This window comes from Pygoscelis adeliae, unplaced genomic scaffold (assembly GCF_000699105.1).
Source record: "Pygoscelis adeliae isolate BGI_AS28 unplaced genomic scaffold, ASM69910v1 Scaffold166, whole genome shotgun sequence".
NCBI lineage: Eukaryota > Metazoa > Chordata > Aves > Sphenisciformes > Spheniscidae > Pygoscelis > Pygoscelis adeliae.
Genome location: NW_008825156.1, coordinates 749,791 through 773,090, shown reverse-complemented (window position 1 = coordinate 773,090; position 23,300 = coordinate 749,791). Strand labels below are relative to the sequence as shown.

At 41.9% G+C, this 23,300-nt stretch overlaps 1 protein-coding gene across 3 annotated transcripts in view; it reads right to left on the bottom strand.

The window, feature by feature from the left end:
• Positions 1 to 23,300, bottom strand: part of BRSK2 (BR serine/threonine kinase 2) — a 329,823-nt gene that overhangs the window by 65,118 nt on the left and 241,405 nt on the right. For all 3 annotated transcript variants that reach the window (XM_009328460.1, XM_009328458.1, XM_009328459.1), the window contains exons 5-8: positions 18,403 to 18,519; positions 7,295 to 7,328; positions 6,329 to 6,397; positions 3,262 to 3,408 (exon numbers count right to left, since the gene is read on the bottom strand). In XM_009328460.1, coding sequence (XP_009326735.1) covers positions 3,262 to 3,408; positions 6,329 to 6,397; positions 7,295 to 7,328; positions 18,403 to 18,519 — 367 coding nt within the window. The remainder of the gene's footprint in view (positions 1 to 3,261; positions 3,409 to 6,328; positions 6,398 to 7,294; positions 7,329 to 18,402; positions 18,520 to 23,300) is intronic.

The window sequence follows — 23,300 nt, the reverse complement described above, 5'->3', positions numbered from 1 at the left end:
ACCATCCACTTTCTGAAGAGCACGTAACTAAAAGAAACCTCATCCTGCAGTACTGCAGGTACCGAGAGCGCTCATTCTCTTCCATAAACCTTCTCAAACTTAAAACTAGTTCACTTTTTCCTCCTGACACTAGTCCTACTAGAAAGCTGTCCCAGAACCCCACTAATATGGCTAAAATGCTTCTTCTAATTTCTAGCCTGCTTTCATGTAAGGCCGTTTGACATAGATTTGTTTTTGTGCCAGTATCTTCCTTTAGTTTAAATAATCCTTCTCTCCCTGGTAATCACCTCTAATGAATATGCAGACAACCAGTAAAACCCTTCTTAGACATCATCTGCGTAGACTTAAGTGGAGCTCTTTTAGGCTGTGCTATTCAGACAGGCTCTCTCAAATGCTGACTACCTCAGTACTCATTCTTTGTTTGACTTCAGCTTTCCTGAACATGGATGGTCAGAAATATCATGACCAGCAGCTAGGATCAACATTTGCAGTCTACTTAAAGAAAAACATGGATTCTTTTATTTTAAAGGATGTTTAGCAAAACAGGCCCAGTAAAGGAAAGCGGTCAAGGACGTCCCACTAACCATACTTGAGGCTATGTAACATATGGTGAGCGTGAACAATATTCCACTAAGACATAATAAAAGTCTTCTTTCCATAAATTAATCATATGCAAAGAAAGGTAATGCCTATTTCTTAAGGCAGGAAAGGGCAAGCAACAATAATTCTGAGTACTCTCCTCTCCATTAATCCTCCCAAGCTCTAACACTGAAGCCGAATGATGACAGTTAAACGTGAATGCTAGTTCTGGTTTTGTTGATCATTTTAACAGATGGACTGGGGAAGGTGTGGGTGTGCTGTGAAATGGCAATTACTGCAGGGAGGGAAATGCAGTTGGATGAAAAGGAAAAGAGATACAAATCAAAAAAAGGAACAAAGCAGAGAGGAGAAGGGAAAAATGAAAGAAAAAAATTCTAGTGACCCTACATTTCACTGTATTTTTCTGCTGAATTCACCAGTTAGATATTGAGCAAATGATCAGTAATGGTAACAACTACATCTGTATTTACTGTACCCAAGCCACAATTTCACTCAGACCTTTGTATAAATATCAAATTGATTCAAGCGAGATATTTTCTAGGAATAGAGGCTTCCAAATAAACCCATATTTATACCCTTTTTCACAGGACACAGCTAAAATAGAATTCAGATCTCTCCTCAAAATGAACTATATATTCCCAGCTCCTGTGCGGTAAACAAAGAACTCCCCTCTGCCTGGCAATCTAAGCAACCGGCACACTAACAGCATAGAGAGGGAAGTGTGACAGCAGCAGGGACAGCAAATCGAGAGACTCTAAAATAATGAAAATAAGATTGCAGTTAATAACAAAGAGCTATCCTTTTTCCCTCCCAGCTCTCAGCTCTTGAATACATTTTATTTCAAATTGTTATTCACAATTCACTGGTTAGTGCTTGTCAATAACTATCTGATCTGGGTTTTTTTCATCCCTAAGGAAATGAGAGCTTCATTTTGATCAAGAAAAGGAAGGGGGGTGTGTGTCACTCTGAGACTTTGATTTACCTTAACTGTTTTCTCTCTTATGCATGTACATTCTCTGCTGTATTGCAAAATTCAAAACATTTAGGGACTATGCTCTACGGCAAAACTCAGTCAGAACAATTTGAAGAAGATCTAACATCTGATGATCTGCTCCCTGGTATACTCAAAACCATCGGCACTAATACCTTTGAGAGAAAAAAAAGCAACAGAAAAACTGTTATGTTTACATTATGGAAAAGAAACTAAGCTAGAGAGGGATTTGGTGACTTTCTTAGTCATGAAGAACAGCTGTCTCATGTCTCAGTGTACAGCCCTAACCTCTACAGTGTTCTTTCCATGAAAATACTTGGAAAAATATTCTTTCTTCTTTAAAAATCTGTTTAAAGAAGGCCTTCTAAAGTGCCTAATATTTTTGTTATTTTTTTTTCCCAATCAGTGCTACTTATGCACTGCAAATGTGATGGCTACTGGGTTTGCAGAAGTAGGGATACTAGTAATAGCATGAAGCACTTTTCACCTATGTCACCAAATAGAGCATGACCTGGTTTCATAATAAATGAAAGAAAAACCCAGCTGCAGCTGTCAGGTAGTACTGTAAAGACAGTTGTGAAGGCAGTTTCAGTTCACTTCTTAGCAGACAGGTGTCTGCATCCCGAAAGCACCATCACAGCTGGCGCAAACTGATGCTGTTGTTAGCAATCTCAGCAGAGGCCAAGCACTGATCTGAGAGTTTATTTATAAATATTTTAGCAGACTGAAGAACCAGGAGGAGTTTTAAATTTACATTTCTTTATACATACTCCTACTCAGAATCTGTGAGCTTAGTAAATCTGTATAAAATCATCACCAGAGCCTGACAATAGGATTTACAAGGGCGATGTACCCATAAAGGCAGAAGCCTCCACTGACAAGCAGGCAATCTTGCTTTCCAAAATGATTTTAATTGCTAATTTTTTTTAATTCCCCAAAACACTAACACAGTGTTAATGAAGGATACAATCACTATACAGTGCTCACCCTTGCAGGGTCTCTATTGTAGTGATTGGATGTATCCTAGATGTAAAGACTCAGTGCTGAATGCCAGGAGCTCAACACTGTGGGCCGAATCGTGCTCAGGACCACAGCGCACAAGATGAAAGAGCAGACTAGAAGACACTTGCTCTAAAGGCTGCTAGAGGATAATGCAGAGCATATGCAGGATAGAATACAATGCAGGTCGCATGGCATTGAGAAGCTGTCACTTTTGTCAGAAATGTAAGAAAAGCATACTCTGTTTAATAGCAAAGCTTCAAATAACAGTCCTAACAGTTTTGACCTTCAAACAGTTATATCATGTCCCTGACAAACTGCTGTACCAGCCAGGAGAGCCAGACAACTCAGGTGGACTCCAAAATGTGCTAATGGGTCAGTGGCACTGTGATGACGTTATGAGGGATTTCTTCTAAATGCCCACTGTTACGTATGAAGGAGAATTATGAGGCTAGAGAAGACACACAATGGGTAATCAGCCCTCATGATTTAAAAGAGAAGGTATCTAACTTCTTCCCAAAGACTCTACCACTTCCACTCATTCTTTGCTCAGGAGGAAACACACAGGAGTGGCAGTAAATCAACAAGTTACCTTAGTTATTCAACCGTTAACTGCAACAAGGGGACAAATGAAGCCTTGCTCACATGACTTGCAGCAAATGCCTTCTTACCGTGAGACGTTTCGAGGCATCCACTTCAATCATCCCCCGCAAAAGGTTCTGACAGTCCGGGGGGATAAAATGTGGCATGTGGAACACTCCACGTTTCACCTTCTCCAACAGTTGCCGCAAGTTGTCGTCATCGAAAGGCAGGGCACCCTGCAGGGATGTGAGAGAGTGGTGGATGGGAGAGACGAGCGAAAGGGAATTGGAGAGGGCAAAAGGAGAAAAGCCAGGATAAACATGGTGAGAGAATGGAAAAGAGGAGGTCAGCTCATAATGAATTATTTTAAGTGAAAAAAACTTTTTATCCATTGAAAATAAATAATTTCTTAATGCTGCTGTATTTTCTCCAACATAGGAAACAAAACTGAGGACATAGTTTTTTTATTAGACCTTTAATTAGAAAATGACTACCAGTATAAAACAATACAAAATATGAAATTGTCTTCCCAGGCAAATTCACCAAAGATGCATGGATTCACTTAAATTCAGCTCAAGCTTTTGATCTGCTGGTATTCCTCCTGGGCATACTTTCACAGCAGCAATGTTTATCGTCTCCTTATTTTTAATCTTCCTGAGACACATTTATTGCAGACATTGAAAAGAAGGTGAACAGCATTTGAGAGACTTTCAGTAAAGAACATCCTCTTTCTGATGGAGCAGTGAAATGACACAGCTGAAAGAAACCCTAACCAACATTAGCCTTTGGAAGCAGCAGACGTTCTACCTGTTTAATATACTCCATCCAGTTCCCATGCTGTGGTCAGGTCATCAGTTCCTATTGCTTCCCTACTGTAGCTCACTTACATGAATGGCTTGAGGTTTTTTTAGCTGAAATTACATTTTGAATAGATCATCAGCTTGCCACAAAAAGCAGCAAAAGACCTATCCTTGCTGCAAGGACAAAAAGGAAAAAAAGAAGTTGAAATCTTTAGGATAACTCCACCGACTGAAGCTGATACCCTTTTATAGCAAGTCTGCACCTTCCTAGATATTCTCACTTCCTTCTTTCACTGCCTAATTCTAGTAGGTGCCGAGCTTCCTTTATTTCCAGGACGGTTTGTGGGAAGCTGAAAGCTGTCAGCTGCTGTGATAATGAAGCTTTAAGTTGTCAATTCTGGCACTGCTCTTACTACAGTGAGTGGTGCATCTGTATAAGCAATCCTGTGTCTATGGTTTATGGAGACCAACAGCTCCATTTACAGAAGCCTCAGAAAGCACACCTGATGGCAACCACTGCTGGGCACTATTTACTGTTCTTTGTTCATTCAAGCGGCCTTGAAGAGAGCGCCTCCCTGTCTCCTGTAACCAATCTCCTGATTTACCTACTTTTTTCCTAACTGTTCCAGACTTAAAGGAAAATCAATTCTGATAGTTCAATACTTTGGCTAATGCAATTTAAGCCACGATGAAGTTAGCAAGGCTGCTTTGTGGCATTTCCTGAAGGTAACAAATACAGCTCTTCTATTACTACCACCTGCTATTATAGCTTGAGACTTTTTGTAGGGTTTGTCCTGACATAATTAACTGGAGAGCTCTGCACTCTCCGTCAATAATAGACTTATTTCAATCATTTTGCAGGTTCATGTATATATGTAGGAACAGATGAAGGTGCAGCAACAGAGACACACCAAATCTCGACAGAGCCCTCCTGAAAATAAAAAGCCCACTCCTGCAAATTCTAACCACCTTGACACATTCTCTCTTCTATTCTTACAAATTCAAGAAGTTACATTAAGAGCTCATTATACAGTTCTATTTTATCAGCCATGAAAATAGCTGCTGAGGAGCAATAGATGACCAGGTGCTATCTAGCGAGATAGTTAAAATTCTTCCCTTGCAACATCAAGACAAAAAATCTAAAACTTCAAAAATGTCAGTGAATTGTAATGACGAAAAAGAAGAAAAGAGCAAGATCAGTTAAGGTGAATTAAAGCACCATATTGAGATTACTTCAAGGTATTTTGATTTGGGCCAGCATATTTTTTGAAACAAAAACCTTTAAAATTTTCAAGTATTTTAAACAAAAATAATGAGCATAATCTAACTCTGATTGTACATTGTACAAGTGCTTTTGTCAAAATAAAACATTTAAGTGAAGTAATTAGGTTTACTAATAAATACACAAGGACATCAAAATTTGACTTCAAGCTTGTTATTTTTATAATTGTAGGTGATCATCTGAACTATTATAGATATAAAAAACTTAACATGCACATAAAATACATTCTCATATACAGTATTCAATCTGCACAAGGTATATGCTTATATGAACATAAACTATATTTTCCTACATTATACTATGGAAATCGATAACAAATGCCAAGCCTATCTGCCTTCAGCTGGACATCCAATTGTTGTTATCTTTAGGAGTATTACATTACCACTGCAAATCAGAATAAATTCCAGAGAGAATTGAAACTTTGATCGAAAGAAGGATAAGTTACAAGATACCACATTTTGAATACTAAAGAAAGCATTACTGAGCCAGATGGAAACTAATTCAAACTTTGTACTACTGGCTCAGTTTTATATTCCCAAGTGTACCGAATTAAAATGTAGCTCAATACTTGCATGAAACAAAACTGTTGCACTCAAATCTCCTCTTGATAAAACCCTGCAGTTAATGTATGCACATACCTACCGAAACACGTATATACATACAGCAGAAAAAACAAACACTTTCCAAACCCAGCCATATTTCGATCCTGTGAAGGACAACTTATTTGACACTCTCTGTACCCTGGAGTTGTAACCCTGCATATCCTTTCCAGTCAAAAAATGTGCTGCAATATCACAACACAGAAAAGAGCATTTATGGAGACAAGTTTTTGATGCTTGTCAATGCTCTCCTGTGCAGGGCAGCAGCATTTCAAAGAAGCAGTGAAATATTCCTCATACTTTTCCTTTGGGACCTATGTAGAAATAAGAGGAAAGGATGCAACTGAGAGATACAAAAACAGGGGAACTAAAAAAACCCATCTGTACCTGATGTCAATAGAATAACCATTAAATGCAGCAGCATTTTCAGATTTTTCTTTTCTTTTTAAAGGACAGCACAAGGAAGATGACTCACCACTAGCAACGCAAACAAAATGACTCCGCAGCTCCAGACGTCTGCTTTCCTTCCATCATATTTTTCTCCCTGCACAGCAATGACACAGGTTCAAAAGACTGCTCACTAGTAAATGAATTAATTATCCTTGAAGAACAAGAGAGGGGAGAATGGGAAACCCCACATTTCAATGCAGCCACCTGCTTCCCAAGGTGGCCTTCCCAACTAGGTGGCCATGACACAGCCCATTAATTGAATTTTTATGAACATCAGTTTACAGTCTTATCTGCGATCTGCAAGAACAGGCTCAGAAGTGGGGAGCAGGGCAGGAATGGTTGACAACTCACAAATTACTAGACCTGGCACTTAAACAGTGTCAGAGGTGCATTAAGGACGTCAAGAAGGTGTTTTTCTCTCCCCTGGTTCTTCAGGGAGCTTGTCACCAGTCACATTATTTGTGAACTCATAGTATTGTCTGAACAGTCTCTTCTGTATGCTTCCTGCTTGGCTTTACATAAAAGCTATGCTTTAAAAGAGGGGAATCTTGGCCACTGAAATCTTGGATACTTATTTTCAGAGGACAAAGGGAGAGGAGAGGGAAAGCATAGTTCGCATCGTTTAACAGAAACCAACATCACGGACAGTCAACCCTGGTTCTTCTACTGAAATGACAGCTACATCAGAGACAGAAAAGCATAGGGGACTGCATCCCCTGGGTGGAAAGATCAAGTTAAACGAGGCTACTGTATTTCTGACTGATCACATGGCACGAAGGCTACTGTGAGAATAACACACGATCGTTTCCCTCATATGGCTGATGCAGCTTGATTCAGGACTGAGCCAAACAAAACCGTAGTTACGTTCCTTGTGTCCTTTCCAATGCTGTCTGCCTTGGACAGATTTCCTGTACAGAGGGTCTATCTGCGTACTTGCAAGGAGTGACGCTTTAAAAAATATATTTATACACACTAATGTTAACCAACTTACCCGGATTACTTCAGGGCAAGCATAATGTGGTGATCTGAAACACAAAATACAGTCAAATGAGCATGTAACAGCCTGGTATTTATGGATTACATGCATTTCCATTTTGTTTACCAGAAGCATGATTGGCTCGCTTATACAGAATGCAAGTGTGCAAAACCAGCACTTTTTTCCTTACCTCAATGAGAACACATTTCTAAGAAACTCAGAAAATGGTCAAGAACTAGCATAATCCAAAATTCTATGACCCTACTATGAATTTCTTAAAAGTGAGGAAGGAAGAGAAGACCAGGCATATTCTGTGACTACATAGAATTCCAGCCCTCTAATCCCACCCTTTAACTTGGCCTTGTATCTAATTAGAAGGAAGGCCCACACTGGATAGCCTTTTATAAGAAAAAAGACAGAACAATATTTTCAGACCAAACACATGCATGCCTAAACCATGTCTTGCATCTCTTCTGCTAAGATTGCTCTCAGTTACTCCAGCGGTCATAAAAGCTGCCGATACATGATTTCAACATGCAATTTTTTTTTCTTTTAAAAAACTAAAAAGGATGGACAGTAGTACTATTACCTAGTGAGTTAATATATTCTTTTCACATCCTTCTACCCATATATCTCTGGTTTGATTCCTGGCTGAGAATAGTTAATTACTTCAACTTGCCAGGTAATCATTTTAATTCCTAAAGATTATAGCCACAGCTATTTATTTTATAGCCTCCATTAAAGTAACTTGACAAGTAAAAGGGATGCAAACTGTCTGAGACCTGTGTGCAAATCATGCTATTGTTTATACTGACACCTCCCAGCAGTCCCCGAGCCTGTCTTCATTTCTGCATTTGTTTCTTGTGACAAACAATCATGGCTGGGCAATACCTGTCTCACAAAGTAATGAGTAAAACAGAAGCACAGTTAGGTTAGCTTTGTGCTAGGATGCTACATTAATGCCCAGTGAGACAGCCCATTAATTGAATTTCCATACATGCTACATTTATCTTATGGCAAAATATGATCCCGTGGGCATGGAACGCCCTGATTTGGTATCACAGCTTTCGGCAGACCATGATAATAAACTTGGAGTACACTTGGGACTGTAGCTACCTTGACACCAAAGCTTAAGTGAGGAGAGAGAAATGCAGTTGATCCCTCACAAATTTTAGGACTATCTGCTCAGTAGTGATCCCAAGTGTCTTAATTTAGACTGGATTTTAAAAACCTTGATTCCAGAGTCAAAACAGATAATGAAAACCAGAGCCTTCCCCCAGAGAGCTGGCCAGAGTTGGCCCTTGGGAGACCAAAAAGAATGGACTTATGCCTAGTGGGACAGTCTGCCATGCACAGACTACCTGGGCTCTCTTGGCAGCTCTGTCACTGGCAGCCATATGGACATGGACAAGGTTACTTAATGTTTTTAAAAGCTCAGCTGGCCACAGTTTGAAAAAGGTGAGCAGAACCTCACCGTGAGTCTACTCTTCTGACTAAAACAAGAGCAATGCCACCACAGCTTTCATACCTCACAAGAGTTTGTATGACTGAATTCACTGGGATTTGTACAAGGCTTTAACCTTTTAGGGCAAAAGCTTCTATAGTAACAAAGAGCGTGATGGCAACAGTAATGAAATAAAGCTAAAGCAGTCAGTAATGTTAATAAAACTGTTGCTTCTTGACAAGCGGGGGCTGATTTGAGGGACTTGCAGCATATTGCTGGCCACTGCTGGAGAGAAAGTGAGGCCAGAGTCAGACACTGAATTGCTTAATGTTATGTACGTGTTCCTAACCATCCAACATATATTGTTCCCTGTGAATTTGCTTCTTTATAGCAATCCAACAGCTACTCTACACATGTTCTTTTTAATACCCCAAAGCCTTAACCACTAAACAGTCATGTCACTGGACTAATGCATGATTTTACAAGCTTTTAGAAGACAAGTTAAATTATTCTTGTGAGAATGCCTGACTAGTGGTGTTGTCTTTTTTTCATATCATAAAAACGGTGTATAGTGTACAGGCCATCCTTAAGGTACACGTAAATCAGAATTAAGGAGCAGCACCAGAATTGGGACTACAGCCCAGGACTGGACAAGCACAGCCAACTGTCATCAGTGCAAGATTGCTTAGACAGAACAGTGAAAGAGGGCAGTATGGGAGCTGTAGTGAAGGTATTAATGGAACTATAATTTGGAAAAAAACATGGTAGCAAAAAGAGTACAGGAATTACATCAGATCATGGACATTCACTCAGTTTAGTCACCTCAGAATAAAAAGACCAGTTCTAACATGTTCTATATAACTGAGTCACATTAGGTTTATTGGAAAACATATCAGGGGGTAACAAAGGACTGAAGACACAATCTAGGTAACTGTTGAGCTTCTGTCACTTAGCGTGTCTGAGTTTCTCAGTCTTGCATGCATTTTAGCTTCTGTCAGGTACAATGCTACCATTGCCTTTCCTACAGAAGGTGAGTCATGAAGACACACAGTACATTAAGTGGCTACTACAGGTGGTGTCTGTAGCTGAGCTAGAAACTTAAGGCAGACCTCTCAAATCCTGCATGGTATCCTGCACAGTTCAGCATCATCCTTCAGCACGATATTTTTTGGGTGGCTATGCCATCTGTGGTGCACTAGAAGAGTCAGTATCTCAATTTGCAGAGTGCTTCTGAGTTTTCATTTGTATATGATGACTCCAAGAAAGATTTCAGAACTCTTAATTGTGGATGCTGAGCAACGCAACCACCTTGACAGCTTCCTGTGCTAACATCCTTGAAAAGAAGAATGTAAGTGTTGTGAGGAACCCAAGATAGGTACGTACCTATTTATGTGTCCCACTAGCAAATGCACTTAAAGCATTTACCTTCCTGAGGTCAGCTGGAGTGCAGTGGAATCTGCTAGGTGTCTTACAAGGCACTGAAAGTCTGCTAAAATCTAGGAGAATGGGTGGAGAAAATGCTATAATAAATCCTTTGAACAAGTTGGATTGATTCGATCATTCAACACCTGCACTGCAACTGCCCAGAGAGCACAGGTTTCTGGCATAGCCATTCTGAATTCTTGCCAGCACATGCTAGATATCTGCAGCATTATCTTGGCTAACAGCTCTAAAAGGGATCCTCTGGCAAGCCAGAATCCATAGAAAACTCATTTCCATGATGCCAATCACAGAGCAACTTCAACTGCTTTAAAGAGAAAACTCGAATTTAATCAAAAATCTATTTATCTTTCTACAGAGACATGAATATTTCTTTGGCTCTTATCACTAATTATTCAATATATGTGTGTCAATAGCAAAATTCCCTGCCTCTTCCCCTAGGCCATCTCCTCATCGTTCAGCTACCTCTCTGTGCAGCAAAAGCCACAATCTGCCCCTGATAACAAATAAGTATATTGCTCAACAAGATCAAGAAGCAGTTGCTGCCTGCGGGTACTGCTGCAAAAAAAGCACCAATGTTGGCAGTGTTTATTTCAAGGGTGATGTGGATTTTCCCAGGCTAGTCTGCCTGGGGCAGGAAGGGCTCTCTGAATGGTCATTCACAGCTATGACTCTAGGACGCAGTAATCTTAAGGATCTTGGGGGAGCTTAGCAAAGCATTTACGTGGGATTTCAACCAGAGGAAATAAGCCAGAGTGCAATGGTGAAATCCAGGACAGCCCTGGACAGGAAGTCAGGCATTCAGAAAGAAATGTATATATCCTTGATGTTTGAATTTCATCTGAGAAACTATAAAAGTAGTTCTTGATCTGTGCACTTTAAGATACAGTGCAGCTACAGTAGATCTGAGACAACCAGGGCCATTTCTTCAGTGCAGATGTGATGTGCCTGTGACCTACAGGTGTCATTATGCAGGTAAGAGAGACCTGCACTGTGCATACACAAATCAGCTGCCCATGTATGGTTTATCTGGGAATATACAGTAACTGCTTTTCCAGAGAAGCAGTTGGTTGATCAGGAAGCACAGGGAAAGCTGTGTGATCCTACTCCACAGTGTGACAAATCGTGTGTTACACTGCCTGATGGGTTCCCAGGTCACATCAAAGATGAGTGTCCATGCCTGGGTCCTTTGGTTCCATGCCATAAGATGGTACTATCTGGGGAAGAAACAAAAACTTCTTTGAGTGCCATTCTTTAGGCCTCACAGCTGGAGGCAGAGTTTCTGCAGAGAGGGAGGAACAAGAAGTCTCCTTCCCTCTGTTTCTCTTATGCATGAAGTTACCTTAATACAAGAGGTTGTACAGGTGCACTGAAGTCCTCCCACATCTAGCTGTTTTTTCTGTTGCTCAGATGCTAAAGTCCCTTCTTCCCCCCCGTTAACCACCGTCTCCAAGCTGGCTTTCAGAGACAGAAGCTACCCACTAGCGCTGAAGGCTGCCTATGCTTTCCCCCCATGCTGGGTAGCAAAGGGCTGAGATGAAGGGGAACACCAGAGGAGTAGCAAAATAGATAAAGGGAATTCTTCAGGAGAAGGACATATGTTAGAGCATCCTGAATGGAGAAAGCGACAGCCACAGATCACACAGAAAAGTAAGACAGGGAGACACTGAAGAAACGGCTCCAGCAGTAGTGGGTAGTTAAGGCTGCAGTGAAGGCAGTAGCTGTAGGTAAGGCTGTAATTAAGGTAGTAGCTGTAGTTAAGGCTGTAATTAAGGTAGTAGCTGTAGTTAAGGCCGAGTGCTACTTTGCCATTAAAGCTTCAACTCAGTCATTTAGTTCTATATGAGAAAACTCAGCATCTAGCCCTCAGCCATCTTACAACTGTTTACTTCTCGAGCTCAATTACATTTTGGGGGAATCTGCAAATCAGTTCATTAATTAATATATCAGTTCAAATTATTAAGACTTGGAACCTTTAAGAGATCTTAATTTAAAAAATGAAACAGACCCCTGTATTAAAAGGGCATAAAGATTGCAAAGTTAAGTATTCAAAGGTTAAGAATTGCTAAAATAAAGCTTGAAGAGGTTATACTGTACTCTGTGGGTAAGTCAGGTGGGGCGGTGGATGTGTTGCTGTCCCCAGTGCCTCTGTTTTACTTGTGGTCGAAGTTGGAAAGACTGTAGCAATGTGAGGGAAGTTTAGTGTCATGAAGGACAAGCTTGTGATAGAGGCAGCCAATTGACATACTGCAGAATCAAACTCTCTCTCTGCCCCTGCCACAGAATCCTTCTGTGAAAGAAAATGAACAGGTGCCTTAAATTGAGACGTTCACAGGTAATTATGAGTTGCAGGTTCCCCAGTTTTCAAAATCACAGTGCAACACATCCGAAGTTTGATTTACAGTATTTATAAGCACATGGAGCAGCAGCTGCTGTCAGTAGGCACTCTGCTCTCCAAGTAAAGGACTGTTATCAAGCACTGAGTATTCTGAGCTATTAGGCCCGAGAGTATCCAACTGCACACTCAAAACTGATGATTTTGAGTTTCATTTTGCACAATCACGTGTCCTCATATAAATGGAGATAACCAGATCAATGTGGCAAACATAATATCAAACCAGTATAATTAATATTTGTAAACCTAAGATACTACGATGAAAATCCTACCTAGCATTCATAGTAAGGCTTGAATGCAGTGAGCAGAAATTATGAATGGATCCATAAAATGAATGATGAGGAAAAATCAAACATTAAATAGCTGTTTATTCAAATATCCACGCCATCCAAACACCAATGAGGCAAAGATTTGTTGGAAAAAACCTGTACAAGCTCATAATTAACGACCATATCCTAATGTGCATGGGCTAAGTTAATGTTATACTGGCAATCTGAAGAATAGCACATCTTAAATTCTGAGTGCTTGATTTTGCAGACTTAAAGCTCTTTTAACATACCTTGGGATGTATTACAGGTGAGACTGGTATTAATGGTTATTAATAAGGTTGTCTGGTATTTCCCTTTATAATCCTCATTTTAAGTTGCTTATGATTTACCATCAATTTAACAACTTAACAACAATTTTCCTTGCTTTTCGTCTGCCTCAGACTGGTTTCATGTTTGTATGTGCATGCATGTTGTGTATGGGCTGAAACATTTCCACTGTCTAAGTCTAATCTAAATTAAATGTTTTCCCCATAAAAAGGGAAAATGTCTAGTATCCTCAACTGCAAAGGGAAAACTTGAATATTAGTTTGCATTCTCTAGAAAAATTTACTCAAACTGCCACTAGAAAACTGCAGTTTGCATTTACTAGCAGAAACTCTAGAGTGTCAGGATCAAAATTCTACCTGCACTGGTAACACTTCACAGAACAATTTTTCTACCTGAAACTGATACTATGAGCTGCTGTGGCTGGGTTATCACAAGGTACCAAACTTTAAAACAAAGTGAGTGCAAAACCAACAGGAAATAGATCTACGACTGACAGCAAGTGACTGGGACAACCAGGTAGGGGAAACTGCAGCTGGAACCTAGTGGAAAAGAGAAAAGGATCTAGGATTTGGGGCCAAATATGGAGCAGAAATGACTGGGAGAAGTTGGCAAGACTAGAGTGCAAATCAGGGAAGAAGGTAGATGGGAATGGAGTGCTGGGAATGGAAGCTCTTGATGAGATGGGGTAAAAAGTAGTAATTCTGGCATTTTCAATTTTAAAAGCCTAAATTTGCATCCCTAACAATAACCGGATGTAGGACGCTTGCATATGTTTTAGACAACATGCACACATTTATAATAAAGGGGAAAGAATATGTGCAGCATCATGCCTTGTCATTAAAATCAGAAATGGTGCTTGGACACTGCGGTGTGTGGCAACTGAATATTGCTCTTCTGAATTATCTGCTCATCACAGGTGTGCTGATACACCAAATACAGATGTAAGTTAATCAGGAGCTAGATGATCTCCACTAGCATTTCTAACACACAGTGCATTGGTTGTTATAAATACCCTGAGCTCAAAAAGAGCCAGTAATCAGTCCTAATGAGAATATGTGCTTTTTTTTTTTGATAGATCTAGGCAATCTGTGGGTCTGCAAAGTGTTGCTAGGAATCGCTAGGGAGAGCTGAGAGCAGAGGAATTGACTGTGCTGGGGTTGGAAGTTGCTCTCTTCCTCCATTATGCCACCAACAGGCGCAAGGCTTTCTTCTCACTCTCAATAAAATCGCTCTTCCCACATGCACACAGCTTTCTGGATCAGGCTAGGGGTTCCCTATGGAGACACCAATATGGGGGAACTGTTGCATACAGTCAGTTAATTGTGGGGCTGTCAGCAGTGGTGTCAGTCTCCATACTGACTGCCTCTGCAGAGGCTGGGTCTGGTGCTGGAGCAAGCTACATTTACATGTCAGCTTTGTCCTAGCTCTTGGTTGGGATAGAGAGATTTGGAGGCAGGCAGCACAGACACTAGCACTGCTGTGGGTTCTTGGTCACCTGGCAGCTTGCAGCAATCTCCATCCAGTGTTTTGAAGCTGTGATGAGTGAAACTGAGAGAAGTGAAGAGATGGCAAAAATTTACTTTGCCAGGTTTCTGTAAGGAGCAATGGGGAATTAGGAAGGATCTTTACAAGCTCCCAAGAATTGTAACTCAACAGTATCCTCTTTCAATCCTTTTGAACGTGAGGAAAAATTTCTTAACTGAAAGAGTGGTTAAACATTGGAACAGGCTGCCCAGGGAAGTGGTTGAGTCACCATCCCTGGAGGTATTTAAAAGACATGTAGATGAGGCGCTTAGGGACATGGTTTAGTGGGCATGGTGGTGTTGGGTTGGTGGTTGGACTCAATGATCTTAGAGGTCTTTTCCAATCTTAATGATTCTATGATTCATTTTAGCCATAAGCCCTCTTAGTTCAAGAAAAGGGAACAAGATCCAGGGAATGCCCCAACCCTTCCTACTTTTCCAAGACTGCTATAGAAGTGACTGCAATTTATGTTCAGAGCAACTTGGGCACTGCAATGACTTGCTAAGATGGAGAACTGAAGCAGAGAAAGGTAATGCATCTTGTCCAAGACTATCCTGAATGCATTCAGCAGAGACAGAAATCAAGCTCAGATCCCCTAGGTCTCAGTCCTGAGGTTTAACTGTAAGGCACTCACTCTTCTTGCCTAGTGACAGTTCAGGATGGATTGGACAATATCTACCATTCTGAAACACTGCGAGGCAGCATGCTGGGAAGAATTGCTGTGAAAAGAGACAGGGGCATGTCTCTGCATGCCATTGCCTGGATGGGTAAAGAGGAGGAAGAGCCGAAAAGATCTAAAATAATAAAACAGCTTCCTACCACATCTTCCGCTTCCTTCCTTGTCTGCTGTTTGCTCACAGACCTCACCTGCTCCTGGAGGAATGCAGAGACTCACTGTGTTACTCTGGCATTTCAAGGACCATCCCTCCATGAGACTGCCTTGCTGTGCAATTTCTGCAGTAAGCAGAATTATTCCTGCAGACCCTACACACAGCTCCTCTTCCCCTCAAGGGTCTAAAGACACATGTTTAAAACTACAACTTATTCCTCTGTGCTGTGTATATGCAGCATTTGCACAATATACATTTCCAGCAATGGGGATTCATTACAATCAAGGCCCAATGTGCAGTCTGTCAGTGACAAATTGTATCAATGAAACAGCAAATCCATCCTTACTCCCTCTCCTACACAAACACAACTGGATTGAACTTTTATTGTTTTCTCCAGGTAGCCATCAGTGCTACAGAAAACCGTGCAGATCTAAGGAATAGCTCCCAGAAAACACTGACTCTGAGGTATGCAATACAGCATACTTCAGGCTATGTGATTATCTTCATGAGGCCAGTCAAGGCTCTGTGGTGACCTAAAGCCTACACAAATTTTGGACTAAACTTAGCAGTTCACTTGTGACAGCAAAGAATTTTGACTGCACTCTAACGACTCTGCTGTACTGACAAAGTTAGCTGCATCACATGGCTCAATGCCATCTGATCCTCCCACTCTGACTGACAGAAATACCTGGAGACTCCTTGCGTGACTGTAAATGGAAATGTTACAGTTTCATCTCATTATCAGTGTTCATAGCACAGATAAAACCATTCTGGAAATTAACTTCTGGGTGCGCGGAGGAGCATCTCATTAAAGCTCAGTATCTCAGCCATGATTCACTCTGTTTTGTTCCTTTTCACGCTGGCTGAAAGTACCAACTACAAGGGTAGGTAAAACTGTTGCCTTGAAAAGCTGTGAGGTTGCCTTGAAAAGCTGTGTGTGCTCCAAGGGAAAGGAAGTCATAACTGGATTGCCTTTCTTTGTGAACAGTATGGCATATTGTTATATATTCCTTTCTTCCTTCCTCCCTTCACCCCCCAAACCAGAGAGATCACAAGACACCAGTATCAGCCATGCTGGGCTCCATGCCAGGAGAATTAATGAAGTGGTGTAATAGCTCACACGGAGGCCTAGTGATTGGCACCACACTTGAAATGCATCTGCAACGCAGGAGATCATAGCGTTGCTGCTGTGTTCTGTTTATTACAGGCACGTCTCTTCTGTTCCATTGATTTCTTTATTAGCACGTTTTAAGGCCATGATGTCGGTGCTGGCTCTGCTTGAAGCATGGAGGTTTGAATTCCAGCACAGCTTATGGAAACGAAGTCTCCCTTTGAGCCTCTAGACCTGGATGACAGAGCCCAGTGCTAACAAGTACAGGAACCCTACTGAGAGGTTCCCGAGGAGTTTGAAGAATCCTACAGGGCAATGTGAGACTGGGTTGGTTTTTACACCTCCTCTTGTTTTTTTCATGGAAGGAAGGGGGAAAATTTTATCTAGAGTATAGAGGCTTTATGATAACTGCAGGGAGGTCTTCATTTCCTAATCTAGAGGGGAGGTTTGAAAGCAGCTGCAAGCAACAGATGTGCAGACTCATAGCTCCTTGCTTGTCATCTGTGCTGCTAAAGAGGTCAAATCTTGACTTGAAATGGACAGGAAGGAATGGGTGGGTCTCAGTGTACTCATCAACCAGCACTGGATCACATCATGAACTTAAAATAATTTGCTATCCATTATTCATGACTTGGACAGCAGAGCCGTACAGCTCAGGACTGAGAGGCAGTGGCTGGGCTGTGCAGGGAACCACGATGGCTCCATGTCTACCCTGAATTGCCTTGGCTCAGAGCACAGACTGAAAAAACATGGACTGTAACCAGCTGAAGACGGGGCTGGCCTGGTGTCATCAGAGTCACACTACCAAAGGCCAGGAAGAGTAGGTCTGTATGGGAGGAGGTAGAAATCTGCTGGTACTGTCTGCAACTCAATTGCTGAGCTCGCTGTTATAACAAATTCAGACACAGCTAAAAGGTGGCATAACGGTGCCAGGCTGCAGCAGCTCAATGCAGCTGCTGCCCTTGCCACAGCTCACTGTGTTAGCCCCCTGCACAGTCAACACGCACCAAGCCACAGCTATGGGGGGTGGGGGAAGCATGGTCCAGTAGTGCCCCTAGAGGCGATGGTGATGAGAGGGCATTGCCCCCGGAGAGCACGTCGTGTCCCTGGCCAGGCACCTGGGCTTTGCTCAGCTGTTGGGCTTATTGCTGGCTCCCTTGGAAATTCCTAGAAAGCTCTTGCTGGCAACTGAATTGCCATGGAAATGTTTTTAGAGTTCCCCTGCAATATTCCTCCAAGCAGTCTCCTTTGTATCTGCATTCATCCCCTGCTTGTAATTGCAAAGGACCCTGCTGCCTCCCTGTCAATCCTGCATGTGAGCCAAAATGAAGCAGTGTGGAGCATGAACAGGAAGAGCTGCAAGCAGGCAGCCTAATCAGGACATGCAAATTCCACTTCAGAACCCCTAGATCAGTTTTTTTTACCCCCTAATATTTTTAAAGCCTCTTCTCAAAACAGCCAACTCTACTGCTTTCAGTTCCCAAAAATTATGGCCAGTGAAAGCAAATACACACCAGCATATGCAGAAGAATCCAAACCTGAAAGCCTTGATTTTTATATCCATATGTGACATCTGCAGAGGCCTGCTTTTCACTGTAAAGCACTTAAAAAACCCTTCTTTTAGCTATCTTATACACTACGTGCATCATATCAATTTATCATCTTGCTGGGAAATAACAATGTATGGTGTAAGTCTGCAGGTCTTTATTGAAACCCTTACTATAGACAACTTTTATGTCTGGAATCTATCACTGATTTTTGCAATATGTTCTGAGACACTCACCCACAACTGGTTTCTAACAAGCTGTCCCCAACCTGCAGCGATGCCATCCCGAAGTCTGCTATCCGGATGTTGTTCTTTTCATCCAGCAGTAGGTTTTCTGGTTTTAAGTCCCTGTGGCTGTAAAGAGAGGATCAAAACGTGAGTTAAATTATCTATGGCAGCTTTCCCACTCCAAAACTTGTTCTTTATCCAGCATATCATCCAACCTATTATATTTTAATTGATTTCATTTTTTTTCCTGTTCCAGGCAGGAGAACACACATATCCAAGATCCAATCTTTGCAATACTCTAGACCATATCCCAAATGCCCACTCCTGATGAATGAGGAGCTTGAGCCTGCAGTGCTGTAACAGGAAACGAACATCTTCAACTTCCAACACAATCTGAGGGAGAGACTGAGGGAAATAGGTAGGACGAGAATTTCAGCTTGGATTTAGGGCTGATATACTCCATCACATGCCAGCTCCTTAAGGTAGAAGGCAACACTATCAATATATTCTGTCAACAACAGGAAACAAAATGAGTGATATCTAGAGAAAAAAACATCCTTGGTGTAAATGCTACTGCAAAAAGCCCCTATTAGGAGCTGTTTACATAGGCATATGGCTTTGAAATTATTTTGGGTAATTAGCTCTGATGGAGAAATCCCTTCAACCCAGCACTGCTTATAACTGAGAGTGCCAGCACCAGGAAGGGAGAGGATTCCCTCCTACCCGTCAAAGCTCGATTCTCTTATTGTTTGGCAACATGGGAAGAGCCAGGCAGCCATGATCTTCAGGATGGCAACTTCTGCTTGAAATCAAAGGTATCATATATTGACTAATTTATTAATCTCCATTACCAACTGCCAACACCACTGTGCACCCATGTCTGCTTCTTAGTACTCGTGCTTTTGTACAACTATTACATTTACTTGATTTTATATCCAAAGACAAAAATCTTGCACAAAATTTGTGATGACTTTGCTTTTTTTTCTTTTTATTTGCAATTCTTGAAGAGTCACAGAGATGAGAGAACCACTTTAGGCAGACTAAAGAAGCAGCTCTTTTCTTGTTTTTGCTTATGAGTAGGCAAAATGAGTCTTTGATGTCTTGCTAATAAAAGGTCCAAATATGAGCACTCAAACCTTGCAGGCAGAATGGCCAGCTTCGGTGCACAGTCAGAACACAAACCTGTGGGAAACAGTCAGCTGACAACATGTGCGAGTGTCAGGCAAACAACAGTCATTTGCAACAATGGTTCACTAAAACCAGTTACCCTGACCAGAAACTGAACTCAGCAAAAGAACCAGCGTTAGGATAGTCTAGTCCAGTGACACCCATAATGGAAGGCAGCCTTATCTTCATGCCATTTCCTCTTCGCTTTTTAAGACATTCCTCCAGCATTCCTCAAGCACGCAAGTGTAATTCTACCTCTATACCACTGTAAAGGACAGTCTCTAGCCTCCCAGAAAAACATGAGAGGCATGACAATGTCTTGGAAATTATCTCCTCTGATCTGAAGAGAAGTCTGGAATGATCAGTTAGAGACAACTTGTAAATAATGCAGGTCAATTCTACGCAAAACCAGAGCACACTGTAATAGGACACCTGGGGAGAGTAACAGGTATTTCCAAAGGAGACTTCCAGCAAAATAGCGCACATTCAAAGCAGGAACTGGTCATTTACCTTATCACTGAGTCCTATGATTCCTTCTCCCTCACTTTTTAAAGAGCATAAAATTTGGTCTCCAATCTTGTATAAACATGATGAACCCTGCACGTTAAACTGGCCTTGTTAACCATGGGCAAACAATCTGGTAGATAATGGAGCAGCATGATTCAGATTTGTGCGTATTTTCGTCTGACAAAGCAAAAGGTGCCTTATCAAATCTATCTTTCTCATAGAAATCAAAGTTTCGAGGTAACTGGAGACAGAAGACTTGTTAGCCATATAATAACTATGAAGATAGTCATACCTACTTGACAAAAAAGCAGGAGATGAATGACAAGGAAACGTTTCCAGAGGCAGTGAATTACCAGTTAATGGCCACAAAAAGAACCCCTGAATGCCATCATCAAGGACAGCAGTCCTGGACAAAGGCAAGATCGTCAACATCCGCCAAATCTGAACATACTCCAGCCCCAGCAGTGAAATGGAGTGAAGAGCCCACAGTCCTAAGGCAAGCTAGGAAAGCTTGGACACTAATGAGACAGTAGTGTGTGATTTAATCTTTCCACCAGCAGACATCCTGGACAGTTCTCATCTTACAACTGGTTTCATTAACGGGGTGCTGGGAAGACGCACCTAAGTTCTCCTGTCTGAGGATTAGGGCTCAGCGGCAAATAACAGCTCCCTGTAAAGCAAGCAGTGCTTGTTTGATGCTATGAAACAAGAAACCTCCCCACAGCTCAAGTTGAGTCCATGTCCTTCTACTCTGCGTGTTTTTTCAGTGGCTATGATTGTTTTTCAGCCTTGGTGACTGCTCCTGGCTGACTGCTGAACAGATATATGGTGTAGAAGTTGAGGGTGCTGCTGCCCATGCCTGTTCCACTGTTTGTGCACTGGCTGATACCATTCATACGTGTTCAGCCTATAGCAGGCATACTGCTGACATGTGCCTTTTGTACCTAAAAATTGAAATTCTTTGCTTATCCTAAAATTGTGTAGTATTTTTAGAGACAAGAGAACTTGAAGGAATGATCAAGGCACAGCATGACCTAAGCACAGGTCGTCCACAAGTGTTTCTCCAGCCTGGATGCATGCTCACTACAAAACATCTCACTCATTATTTCAGGAAAACAGTACAGCTAAAGGACATGCAAAAATGCTCCCTTTCCATGCCTCAAAGCTACCAGCCTTAGCAAACCTGCCACAGGCCCTGGCTGGAGCAGAACGTATGTGAACCTTCAACCAGCCCCACTCCCAGACCACTGAGAGGTGGTGAAAGGGGACAACACCTTCGAAAATGAGTACAGTATTCACTGGTGGAAAGGAGTCTCCTTCTCCCCATTTCATCCTGTCTTCCCATCAGCTGGGATCCATAACACAGACAATTTTAGGCCTGTTTTTTTAGGGAGGATCAAGTGGGAAAATGAGGTTCCTCTAAAGTGGCAAATACATTCAGATTTTTTTTGGAGAGCCACTGCAAGAGAGAGAGGAAAAATGGGGGTGCCACCATCCACATTCCAAATGTGGAGTAAGCTTCACCTCACTGTGATGTGCAATGCTTTTCCATGAATGATCAGCCTACATGGGCTGATGGCAGTCTTTAGGCAGAGATCCTGACCCACCTCCCAGAGAGCATTTTGAAAGCCTTAATTTGGGACCTGGGGATTCATGGGACTGGCATAGTATGTGTGAAAGGAAATCTGGAGTGGCAACAGACGTTAAAGCTTTTTTTTTTTTCCCCTCCAGACACTCACCAAAATAAAACCAAGAAAAATTATCAGCTCTTCACTATAGTCCACTGAGCAGAGAGGAGAGTGTGGACTCTGTTGAGAATCGTTACATTTATTGCTGACTGGGCCCTAAAATACAAGAACTGTCATACAGCAGTTTTTGCATCTCTCTGACCCTTCTCCATCCCTCTTTCAACACAGTCTCTAGTGCCCAGTATGGATGGTTAGCACAGGAATTTCATAGCAGCCCAAGTATTTTTTTTGTATTGTGGCAGCACTCCTCTCAGAGATCAGGGTGCCAGTGGGATCAGGCAGTGCTTGCACATTCAACCACAAGAGAATTTTATGCTGCAATGAAAATTTTCTTCTAGCTGGAACATTTCTCTGCTATCCATCTTTGGACCACTTTGAATTTGCCAAGGCAGCATCCTGGGGATAGAAGTCAGGCCAGGAGTCTGCACCGGAGTGGCTGAACCAGCATCATGGCCACTGGGAATGAGACTTCCCCTCTGCATTTGCATTTCCCATCTTTGTATTGCCAGCTTTTCAAATGCCAGAAGGAAGGGAGAGGAACATATGGGAATAGGGAAGGCTTGTTATAATTTACCTAAGAGCCCAGCAGCCCGGACAGCCTCATGCATTCATATTTGGAAAGAATTCTCTTGTGCCAAAATGAAACAGAACAAAACAAAACAAAAATCCCACTGTATGTGGTAATTACTTGGCATTAATGGAACATTGCAGAGTAAATGCATTTAATTTGGTCCCATTCCAGCTGATCTCTCTGGCTCTCCATGTCTTATATGACTGCATCAACTCCTCTCTCTGCAGGTGAACAGAGGACTCGTTACCCTTTCGTTGTTCTAAAGGCTCTAAAGCTGTAGGGGCTTTATCACATGGCTGGAAAATCAGAAGAGAAGCAAGCAGCTTCTTTAGTGACAAACACAGCAAACTCTCCTATTGAGCCCTGCATATGCTGAGAAAGAATATGAAAGAGAAAGGCAGCACTGCAGAAGAAGCCAGTATAACCCTGATCCAGGGTGGCCACAGACTGCCCAGAGCTCCTCAACCAAGACAATGGAGCAAGAAGTTAGCTCCAGGAGCCTGCATACGGCAGGCTTTTGAAGGGACAGCTTGTGAGTGAAAGGGAGCCATTGAACAAGCCATGACAGGGGAAGCACACACTATCAGACTCTCTGCAACGTCCCTCTTTTACAGATTACAACAAAGGCTTTACAATTCCCTTGCAACACAAGATGGTTACAGAAAAAGGTCTGAAAAAATTGTCCCGTGGAAACGGGCACAGTTCTTGGAGGTGGTGCATAGAAAATGAAAGGCACACATACGTGTTAACATGTTCCAGTTACCCACTTACACACTTGCTTTCTGGTCACTCCCAGTGATGCTATTCAGACAGCTCCTCTAGCTCCCTCAGTTGCCTTTCTAGTCCGTCTTCCTGCTCTGGGAATATCCTCGTATCTGTACTGCAGGCAATTGCAGCATACATAAAAGAGAGAA